Source organism: Notothenia rossii (assembly GCF_949606895.1).
Source record: "Notothenia rossii genome assembly, chromosome: 4".
Classification (NCBI taxonomy): Eukaryota; Metazoa; Chordata; class Actinopteri; order Perciformes; family Nototheniidae; genus Notothenia; species Notothenia rossii.
Window position 1 is genome coordinate 57,319,783 of NC_136902.1, and position 11,765 is coordinate 57,331,547.

At 37.8% G+C, this 11,765-nt stretch overlaps 1 protein-coding gene and 1 long non-coding RNA gene across 2 annotated transcripts; one reads left to right on the forward strand and one right to left on the reverse strand.

The window, feature by feature from the left end:
• Positions 1-250: 250 nt before the first annotated feature.
• Positions 251-6,871, reverse strand: LOC307037415 (uncharacterized protein). Its single transcript, XM_079678267.1, has 10 exons — positions 6,735-6,871; positions 5,116-5,170; positions 4,914-5,032; positions 4,393-4,806; positions 4,003-4,225; positions 3,535-3,708; positions 3,176-3,387; positions 2,958-3,105; positions 2,199-2,308; positions 251-1,650 (listed from the first exon to the last, which is right to left on the reverse strand). Exons 2-10 carry the CDS (start codon positions 5,153-5,155, stop codon positions 1,339-1,341), a joined length of 1,752 nt encoding a protein of 583 aa, XP_079534393.1. The 5' UTR covers positions 5,156-5,170; positions 6,735-6,871; the 3' UTR covers positions 251-1,338.
• A 572-nt stretch (positions 6,872-7,443) lies between these two features.
• On the forward strand, positions 7,444-11,352 carry LOC307037416. The gene is made up of 3 exons (XR_013807673.1): positions 7,444-7,581; positions 8,375-8,461; positions 8,687-11,352. It is a non-coding gene; the product is annotated as an uncharacterized lncRNA (long non-coding RNA).
• Positions 11,353-11,765: the final 413 nt, after the last annotated feature.

Genomic DNA, 11,765 nt, shown 5'->3' on the forward strand with positions numbered 1-11,765 from the left:
TCTCTCTTACCAAAGCTGAGCTTCGACTGACGCAGTCTTTTCATTATATCTGAGTCAGTGTAAAAAGAAAACAATACAATGTTATATCTCCATTGTTTAACTCAAATTGAAATGAAAGAAAAGCATTACAACAAAGGTACACTGCAAAAATATTCCATCTTATAACAAGAAAAAAAATATGTGATTTGAGTTTATACAGACTTGAAACAAGTGTAATAATCTGCCAGTGCAGTGAGATAATTAGACTTATTAAGAATTCTTAAAATAAGAATAATAATTCTTGAAATAAGAATAATTCTTGAAATAAGAATTCTTAAAATAAGAATAATAATTCTTGAAATAAGAATAATTCTTGAAATAAGAATTCTTAAAATAAGAATAACAATTCTTGAAATAAGAATGCGTGAAATAAGAATTCTTCAAATAAGAATAATAATTCTGGAAATAAGAAATATATGGATGCTAGAAAAGTGGCAAATGTCCTGAATTAAGCAGAAAAACACTTATTCCATGCACAGGTATAAGCCAAATATACTCAAAACAAGTTGTCAAATTTTCTTTTACCATTTCTTTATTTCTGAATTCAAGTAGACAGATCTCAAAACAAGAACCTAGCATGCATTTTACAAAACGTATGAATTAATCATGACGATAATTTTAAACTTAAATTATAACATTGAAAACCACTCAACATTACTTTGTGTTAGATAACCAAAACTGAAGAATTATAACTTAAGAGCTTCAATATTACTGTTTTCTCTTATTGTTGAACAAAAATGATCAAACACTGAATGATAGAAAGTCATGTCTCTTGTGTCCAAAGTATCAATGCAAAAACAGATACTGGTACCAGTATCAATTGTTAACAATAACTAGCCCAACTACCACCTAGCTCACCCACATTGTATATGTGTATATGTCGAAGCGAGCATGAGTTGTGCCCAGCAAATGGGCACGACTCAATATATAGACCTAAAAATGACTCTGGCTTTTTAATTACATTACAAAGAGCAAAGTTGCAATTTTCAGCTGATCATTTGTAAAGTGCAATGATTACATTTGTATTGCTAGTTGCACCTTCAAAACAAAGGTGGGCATCCTGCTGGCTGAATGTGGGCAATGCCCACAGAGAGGTGGTTATGGCAAGTGACGCTTACTTTGAAGGTGCAGCTACCTGCAGTTTGAGGAAAGGAGGGCTGGAAGGAAATGATGGGCTGAATATTGCAACTTTGTTTTTGTACGTGAGTTGTTTTCTGGGATGTTATTCTCTCCCAACCTCGACAGACATTGCGGGTGAGCATTGTAGAAACAGGTTGGGAACCTAACTACCACCAAGATCTACTCCCCAATGAAAGCTTTCCACTCAGCCATGGCTTTTTTGTATGAGGCTGTGGCGTCTCGGTCATGGATAGTGTCCTTCAATATTTCTGTTTGAATAACAGAAAGGATGGTTGCAACACACTTCGGATAAGTGAGATGTATTGTGTAGTAATAGGCCATTAGATATAGCAAACCCTCATGCAGGTCTTGCTTGGCAAATGTAGCGATGGGAGTGGTTCCTATGGCGACAAGGCAGTTGGAGTCATCAACAAGTAAGACGGGGCTGGACAGAGATCTCTTCTGGAGGTAGACGGTGGGATCTTCTGTAGGCTAAAGGAGATAGCAAAACTCTAATAAACATCCATAACATAGAACTACTAAAGCAGACCCTCTACTACCATTATGTATATATTGCATCTATGATTGAAGTTATAATGCTTTGCATGTAGTTTGTGAATCCAAAGACAGCACCATTTTATGTACTAATGAAAATACAAAAACATGTCTTCCAATAAAATAATGAAAACAAATTGCTTAACCTCCTGCTGAAAGCTGGCTTACAGGACCAGCAGTAAAACAGCTCTGCACTGATGTGCCGCTTTCTTCCAATGGATGGAACGGTGCCAACAAGCTCCAAATTGCCACAGTGCTTACGCTTAAAGTTAAATTATTTAAACTTTACTATCAATTGCCGCTGAGAGAATGTCCTTTCATGACAAGGCAGCTTAAAAAACAGCAACATATTTTGTTAAATGTTGTCCTAATTGTGAAAAGCGACCCCATTATAGACTTACAAAAAGGATAAAGCATGGAAGTAAATGGCTTTATAGACACAAGTAAAAAAAACATCAAGATTTGAATGTGACACAATTGCTCACCTGAAGAACATGTATCAATGCCTCACTGGCATGTCCCAATTTCTTAGGCGGTGCAGCTGGAGAAGGAAAGAGTGTAGGGAGTGCCTTGAACAAGGCAATCGAGAATTCCACTAGGAGAAGAGAGAAGAGAAAACGCGAACAGGTGGATGGAAAGACAGACACTGTATTAACTGTTTTAGCTCACACAATCTGTATTAACATAACTACAGTTTAGACACATGAAACAAAGGATAATGCATATAAAGTCTATAAATATATAACTGACTTAAGGTCAAAGTTATTCAAGTTTAGGAGACATGCACTGTGAGGTTAATTTTGGGTGCATCAGATGACATGCTCCCTGGAGGTAGCCGATGTCTGTTGTTTAGTTGGTTGGTGTTGTGACTTAGTAAGCTACTGCTGCAGAGGTTGCATCAGACGCCATTAATGACGCACAAATTTGAAGTCCGTCCGTCATTCCGCCAATAACTGTTTCAGGAATTGCGATGTCATCTGGGCCAACCCAGTTGGATTTCTCCTAATTCCTTAGTGAAAAGTTGATCTCAGCAAGTTTGTGAATAGGTTTTAAAATACAACTTTTAGCTAGGAACTTAAAGTGTGATAGAGGGATCCTACTTATGGTAAGATAACAAAATAGTGTGAAAATGCCCCCAGATCATTATCATTTTAGATTTATTTGGTCAGCCTTGCATCAATGACACACTCCTATTCACAGTCATATCTTCACCAACACACTGTAGACACTAAGAGGTGACTTACCACCATCCAGGGTCATAGGGGGTTTCATCGCTTTCTTCGAAACTCCGTAAAACTGCACTTTAGCAACAAAGTCGTCCCATCTCTTCTTTACTTCTGCTATGTATTTGTGGTTGTCTTTATCCAGGAGGCGACGCAGCTCAGACATCACCTACAGAGTGAATAAGTATTAAAATCTGGAACTTTTGTTGAAAAGTAAAAATGGGAAGTCGTTTACTAACATTCTGAAGATCCTTGAAGCATGGATAGGCATCCAGGACCTTTGTGTGCCTGTCCTCCACTTTCAGGACATCACTGTCAATGAACAGTCTTCTTGCTTCAAACTCGAGATCAAGGAGTTGAGAGACAGCATCTTTGTTTTGTTTTTTATTCTTGTACATCTCATGCAGAGTCTTAAAATGCCTGGCCTGTGCTTGCAGACTATCCTTGTCCACTAAAATGAAAAATGAAAATGATTATGTGCACATAAGACTGTCAAAAATGGTCTCCCTTTAGAAGCAGCCCTCTTATGGCTGGGTGATGTCTGTAAAAATATTCAGACAACACACAAGTAGAAAAGTTTGGAAGACTCAGGACTTACCCTCTTCTTCCTCCCCGGGCTCTGGGTCCTCTGCTGGGTAAAGTGTACCGTGGAGGGCCTTTACCAGCTGCTTTTTGGCTCCCTGGTGTGAGTTGGGAGAACGGATGACCATACTGGATCGCTGGTCCGCGGTGTAATTGGGCAGCCTGCGGCCCGAGCGGGCTACTGTGGAAGCTAATGAAGATATTTTAGATATTTATTTGTCCTTTCAAAAATGCATTTTGTGCCTTACCACAATTGTCAAACAATAAATCAGAAAACGACAATGACATGCTCACATAACTATATATAGCTGCCTTTAAGGTTAAAATGTTCTCTACAAAATGAATGACAGAAAATGACCATAATATCTCTGTCCATTACAAACAACTTTTATGTTGCACATGATGTTATGCATTCAGCAATGTGTGGATATGCCTTTCGAGTAGAGAACCATATAAATGGAAATTAAGTTGCAATTCTACTTACATGTACTTTTATTTTCATCAGAACTGGTAAGAGTCTGATCCAAAATAATTGTTGATCCACCTGCGTCACTTGAGTCAGCATCATAATCTTTTCCTGAGTCACTTGCTGACAAGTCAAGGCAACGCCTCTTCTTTGGACAGCCCCTCTCTTGTGCAGGCCCTTGCCTCTTTTGCGGAGACTTTACGTTCAGAAGCCTCTTTTTAAGTTTATTGTGAATGGTTGTCTGTGGGAAATAACAAAGTAACTTTATAAGAATTACTTAATCATTTTGATGAAGCCTTGACTTTTTTTTTTAAATGTTAAGAGATGACAGTGAATTCAAATAATTATTAAGTACTTCACAATCAACAAAGTGCAAGAAATAAAAAGCCACACATTTTAATGACTTACATGTTTCACAGCTTCATCTTTGTCTTGTAACATGGGATAATACTCCACTACTTTCTTAGCCATGGCTGTGAGTTCAGGTTTGGAAGGGTACTGAAGCTCTTCTCCTTGTGGACTTGCTCTCAGGATGGAAATCATGCTGGTGAGTGTGTTCCTCACTAGCCTGCAACTCAACTCCTTGGACATTACACATTCCCCCTCTCTGCCTGTGCGGGCCATCTCAAAGTAATGTCTACGAGCTTGTTCCAACTCACTGTCCGTGTAGATCACATACTCTGGTGGACTAGGTAGCTGTAGGGTCATCTTTGGGCGTTTTTTCTCCAAAGGAGTGGATGTTGAGGGGAGACTATGTTTTCGACAAGGTGGAGTTCCTGTTTCAGAAGGGCCATCTTTATCTTTTAAGATAGGATTCTCGTCCTACAACAGCAGATAATGTCAAACAGTCAAAGTCAAACAATGGCGACAATCTGAAATAACATGTCTTGTGCAACTTTTCTTTTAGACCAAAGTAGGTAACCATTTACCTCTGGGTTGATCAAAGACCACACTCTTTTTCTCCTAAGAAAGTGTTCTGGCCCAGGAAAAAGGTCTCTCAAATCATCACGAGTGAGGGAGTGCATCAACACCTCATCGATGTTAGCAGCTATGAGGACAGCAGCATCATTACCAACATTTTACAATCCCAAATAATTATTTATCGTTTTGATTCAAACACAAATGACATACCCTTAAAAATTGACACTGTAACATCATCCAGTTTATCCATTGTCCCATCTATAACCTGGTAGGAAGAAAAAATATTAATTAATTATCATAATTTGATTTCAAACAGCTTTACAAACATGTGATTGAATATTACAGTGAATACAATAATTCCTTGTGGTTTAAGCTCTTAAATGCTTTTCATTTTATGTTTTTATCTGCTACAGAGGCTGAAAAATAATGGTTTTAGTCAGTGTGCGAAATACCCGTCAATATTCGGGGGGTCCCATCTCCCGATTGTTGCGCAACACTGACATAGGAGGTTGCATTGGCTAAAGTTGTTTGGATGCATGTTGTTTTATATTACAGGGTTTCTCAACGGGGGCGTCAGCGCCCCGTGGGGGGCGTTCGTACAACCTAGGGGGGCGCTGGGAACGAACAAGGGGTGTCACAACTTCGCTTGTGTAGTGGTCATTATCTTGAACTTTTTAAACTTTCATGGTTTTCAAATATTTTCGGTGCAAAAATAGGATAACTGAAATAAAAAGCCTATCTTCATATGGGTTCCTTACCCTTCTATCGTCTCATCTACTTTCTACTTTATGCTCAGTACCGTCATGATCGCTATAGTAAAGCCGATAAACAAATCCACCTCATCGCAGTAGAGTGGTCCTTTCCGAAACTATTTCGCCCTCCCCTGACTTCCACTGGTTGGTTTGCGGGACATGCAAAGCAAGCGGTGGATGGGGCATTACACTAAGCAACATGAATCTCATCCATATTACATAGTAAGGCATAAGACGTGAATAAAGCTAACTCCGCTTAGCATGCTAATTGTAAACAATAGAACGTGCGCATTACATGTAGACCACTGCAATGTCGCTCATTACGTCTGCTAACCGATAAACACTTACTTTCATAAGGTACACACACCAACCGGCACATACGCATTTAACACTGATGTTACAGGCGCTTAACTTGTATAGTAACAAACTACTTTAATTACTATTTGGCCGCGAACTTAAACGTGCTACTCTCCAACTCAGAACGAAGGGACCCCATATTTCGCACACTGGTTTTAGTCAATACTGACAAAACAGCTATCTGTCCCTTGCTATATCTCAATTTGCATACTTCTGTACTTACATTTACTGTTTTGAGCGTATAAATGTGTTCCAATCTGAAGCATGAAATATTTGTGTGCACTATAGGCCTACCGGTAGTACCCGCATGGTTCATTATAACGGTCAAATAGTTCAGTGTAAAACACTGAACACTTTCCACTCTTAGTTACCATTTTGACTGCGTAATGGAAGTTGTGGGACCGGTGAACACATCACGATACAAATAAAAGTTATACATGTCGTTTTTAATTCATTATTTAATAAACGTACCACTATGCCGGTGTAAAAAAGAAGCAACTGACAATTTTAGTGGATTAATTCAGCAGTCTATAATGATTTGCTAACCCGAACGACAACGTTAGCATCGCCGCTAGCTAGCTAACAGCGCTAGCTAACAGCGCTAGCTCACTAGTAGCGCTAGCTAGCTAGCTAACAGACATAATATGTATTGCATTTTTAACCCAGCAATATTGGTACCGTGACAAATTAATGCGCTTTTATTATAATATGAATACACACCTTCTCTTCAAATGTGTGACCTTCTTCTCTTCTCTTCTCTTCTTCTGTGACCTCTTCTTTCTAACCTCGTGAACGTGCTACTTGACAATGATACAGTAGTGGGTTGAACTCCTCCTTCGACAAATAATAATCTGAGTAAATAGGGATGATAAAATTAAGCATTTGAGGGGAAAAAGGTGACGATAGTGTTTGTAATTGCTAATACATATGCTTTTTGTATTTTTCATATCGCAGCACATACTAAAAAAGATATATCAGAGACCTCCCCCCCCCATTGTTAATATGGTTTGACCCAACCAACGTGCCAAAGCCCGCCAAAAAGTAGAACTAGGAGATATTACAGTACTGGCGCAGGCTGTGGTTCAAGTTTGCTTTTAGCAGATGTTTTGTCTGTCACATCAATCTGTCAATTTCCATCTCCTCCTCAGTTCAGAAGATTTTGAGGAACATGGCGTATTGGCGGTGTGTGATTTGCTTTGTTTTTTTTGCGTTAACATTGAAGTCTCTGCTGAGCCATATTAACAAGGCACATGGCCGCAGTCCAGATTTCCGTGTTGTATGTGGAATTAATGGATGTACCGAAGAATACAGAGTTTTCAACTCTTTCTACTACCACATCAGACGTAGACATGCTCTGTATTTTGAAAATGGAAGCCCGCCTTCTGGGTTGATGACAACTGCATCCGAACCATCTAGAGTTGGACTTGAACATTTTGATATGCCCATTTTTTCTGGTTGTGCCACTGCAACACGAGGGATGCAAAGGACCAACAGTCAAGTCAGCACATGTGTCCCTTCACAGCAGGAGCAACAGCTTGAGGAATTCCCGATTCAACCTCCTGATCAGGTAAGATGCAGTGTTGAGCAAGCTACTTTGAAAATGTAGTGAGCTAAGCTACCAGTTACTCTACCATTATGGAGCTTCACTACACAGAAGCTACCAACCAGTCAAATGTAGCAAGCTAAGTTACACAAACACCGCAAAAGTAGCTCACTACATGTGAAGCTACTTTAATGGTGCCTTCACGTGCTATGGGATCTCTGCTGTGTTAAGCCATATAAAAAATAGCTTCAGTGATCGTTACCACACTACTTGATCAATAAAAGAGTTAAGCTACTGAAAAGTTACTTGATTCAGGAAATAGTGACGCTACCGCCAAGCTACTGAGAATTGTAGTTACCTAGTTACTAGTAGCGAAGGGGGGTCTTATATGGGTTTCTTTATTTTTACTCTGGAAATCTTTTAATCTGGACATTGCTATATAAATACTAATTATTATTATTACTACACTAGTTGGCTACTTATCTCTACTTTATTCTGTCCAATGAAAACTTAAGCAGTAAAACAATGATTGATTGATGATTTGATCTTCCTCTTGCCTCTCAAAAATAGAGGAGGAGCAACCTCCTCTGCCTCTATGGACCAGCCGCCACTGGTTGAAATAGCAATTTTCACTAGCCAGAACACAGGACCTTCTTCCTGTAATTATTTTCACAGACACTATTTAAATAAGACATATTGGACAGGGGCTGCTGGTTTAAAAGCCATATCTTACATGATAATATTACTCAAACATACAACACTTGAGTTAACTAGTCTTTCTTCTAATTGTGTAATATTACTATGAATATGTCTCCAGGAAGAAGCTGATACATCTGGCGGAAATCTTTCCAGACGTGCAGTTGCATTTGCCATCAATGTCCGTGAAAAATGCCACCTGTCCCAGGTATTGCATCTATTAGTTGCTTTGTACAAAAGTGTCTGCTAAGTGACATAATGAATGTAAGTGTGCCTGTAGTCAAAGGGGTTGAAGAGTGGTGATAATCTTTGTATGTCATTTTCAACCTTGTTTTCAGACATGGGGGCACTTTATTTATGTTAGTTAGCTATGGACACTCGGACTGTAAATGCATACTCTGATGTATTTAATTTTTTTTATTTTCTCTTTCAGAGGAGTGTCAACGATATTGTCTCTGGGGTCCAACAGTATCAAGCGGCTCTTCTGGATACCTTGAGAGACAAAATGAAAAGGGTCTTCGAGAGTCATTCAGGGAGTACGGTGCAGCTCCAAGAGGAAGCATTAGCAACATTTGATCATTTTCAGGATCCTTTCACCCTAATGGCCACCACATACATGCAGGATAGCACCATTCAGAATCTTTTTAACCCAGTGAAACCAGAGGAAATAGTTGTGTCTCAAAAAGTTTGTAGAGTTAAAAAGGGAGACTCAAGAGTTCTTGTAATCAAAAACAAAAGTTTTTACTATATACCCCTAATTAATAGTCTACAACAGTTGTTGTCCAACTCCAGAATCTTTGATATGATCAACACTGCACCACAAAGCTGCAACAAAGATGGGTTTTTGTATGACATTGTTGATGGGAGTCTTTTTAAATCTCACCCTCTGTTTTCAATAAAACCTACTGCTTTGCAGCTGATCTTGTACACTGATGAAATAGAGATATGCAACCCCTTGGGGTCACATGCTTCTGTAAACAAATTACTGATGGTTTATTATACTCTAGGAAACATAGACCCCAAGTTTAGATCGAAGCTTGCAGCAATTAGACTCCTTGCTATAGCAAAAGCGAATGATATTGACCAGTGTGGTGTTGATGTTGTTTTAGAAAGAATTGATAAAGACTTAAAATTGCTTTACAATGGTGTCAAAATACAAACACAGAATGGTGAAATGGATTTATTTGGTGCTTTAATTTCACTATGTGGTGACACACTTGCGCAACATGAGCTCGCTGGCTTTAAGGAAGGAGTTGGTTTTGCATATAGCAAGTGCAGGCACTGTGAATGTACCTTTGAGGACATGCAAATCAATTTTAACGAACAAAGTTTCACTAAAAGGACAGTGGAAAAGCACATTAGACAGTGCATTGAAATAGAAAGGGCCAGCACAGAGTTCTTGAAATCTGCCCTTAAAACCACCTACGGAATAAACAGAAAAAGCAAGCTGGTTGAATTTCCAGCCTTTGACCTCATTCAGCAAACTCCACAGGACATAATGCACATAATTCTTGAGGGTGTTGCACCCATGGAAATTAAGTGTGTGTTAAAATACCTTATTCTGTCAGGACAAATGGAGTTGGACATTTTCAATTCAGCCATGCAGAGTTTTCCTTTTTCATCTATTGATGTACGAGACAAGCCCTGTCCTGTCAGTGTCAATACCTTGTCATCTAATGATAACAAACTTAAACAGTCTTCTGGGCAAATGCTGATATTGTTAAAGATCATGCCTTTTCTGTTGAACTATATGAAGGGAAATATTTACGTTAAGTTTATTTTGGAATTAATTGAGATAGTTCAAATAGTTTTTACGCCTGTCATATCTCTGCAAACTGTATTAAGACTTAAACAAATGATTGAGCAGCATCTAAAACAGTTTAAGCAACTTTTTCCTGACAAAAATGTAACGCCTAAGCAACATTACATGTTGCATCTCCCTACCCAAATTCTTTCTCTGGGTCCTTTGACAAGGCATATGTGCATGAGATTTGAGTCAAAGCACTGTTTTTTTAAACAGTGGTCATCTAAATTGAACTTCAAAAATGTATGTAAATCGTTGGTGAACCATAACCAGCTTCTTGAATGCTGTCAAAATGAAATGGGCATTGAGCATCCAATATTTTTACATGAGAAAGAATTGGGCCCCGTCTCAGAAGCGACAAATAAAGAGTACATCACAGCAAAGATTAGAGATTTCTTGGGGATTGATGGCATACAACATGCAGTCTCAGTCAAGTGGCTTATTCTTAATGGTAACAAGTACATCAGCGGAAAGTCTCTGATAATAACTAATGCAAATGATACAGTACCTATCTTTGGACTTATAAAAAACATTTATGTCGTAGATTCTTCATTGTATTGCTTTGAACATCAGCTTTATGAAACTGTGTGTTTTAACAAAGATTTATTAGCATATGAAGTCACTGTACCCAATCTTGCCCAAGCAACAGAGTTGATAGATGCAGAAAAGCTTGTTGATTATACATCCTATTATTCGATGAGTTTTGAAAACAGTGTGTATATTTTGATCAAATATAACCTTAGGGATGTCATTGCACTTAAAACCTAAATATGATGATCATTGAATGAGCATTGGAAGGTTATACCTGTGTATGCAACATGATAATTTGAGTGAAATCTAGCTTATTGAGAGAACACAGGAAAATGTGTAGGAAGTGTTTTTTTAAATGTCTTTTTTACTATTTTATTTTATTACCTTTTTTTGTCTAATCCAACAAAGAATTCTGCCAAATACAGATTTATTTGTGTTGTTGTATTGACTGTTTGTTTATTTACAAACATGTGTTGGGAGAAAAACATTATAAAGTAATGCACTGAGCTAACATTATTTTTCCTGCAAAATAGTATAGTCAGGGAATTTTGATTTTGGAAAGTATGATTATTATTATTATTTCTACTTTTGTTCTCCTTGAAATGAAAGTTCATTGAATGAGCATTGTAAGGATGTGTATATGAAGAGCTGATACAGTTGATAGGGATTACAATTAGATTATCTCAATGTGATTGACAATGCAATATAGGGTTGAAATGTGATAGAACCATGATAAAATGTCTTAAATAAAAGTTTCAGTCTGACAGTGTGGTACTATGTTTTTTTCTGAGACACATTTTTGTAGCAATGTTATTTGCTAAGCAGAATCATTTACTATGAAATAATTACTAAATTGAGCTATTGTGATACATTGAATTTCGATATATTGCCCCATTCCAAGTTGATATTTTTGATTTGTTATTGCTTTGGGAATTAATGTTGTGATTTAACATCTGATATAAATATGAATCTGACTTAAATGGATCCCATGTGATTCTTAAAATAAGTTGTAACATGTCTTGAAACAAGTTCTTACAGCTAAAAAAAAAACAAATTGATATGAGGCAGTGACCCAAACCTGTGTCTGACAGTAATTTATCTTAATTTGTTTGTAAAATACCTTATTTCAAGATTTGCTGACCAAATAAGAATTCAGAAGTCTAATGTTCTTAAAAGA

Bases quoted from the DNA above. Each gene is read 5' to 3' on its own strand.
- LOC307037415 (XM_079678267.1), bottom strand. From the start codon at position 5,155: ATGGATAAACTGGATGATGTTACAGTGTCAATTTTTAAGG. The intron at 3,106-3,175 runs GTTAGTAAACGA...TTCACTCTGTAG, and splicing joins GCTTCAAGGATCTTCAGAAT to GTGATGTCTGAGCTGCGTCG. The intron at 2,309-2,957 runs GTAAGTCACCTC...CTCTTCTCCTAG, and splicing joins CCCTATGACCCTGGATGGTG to TGGAATTCTCGATTGCCTTG.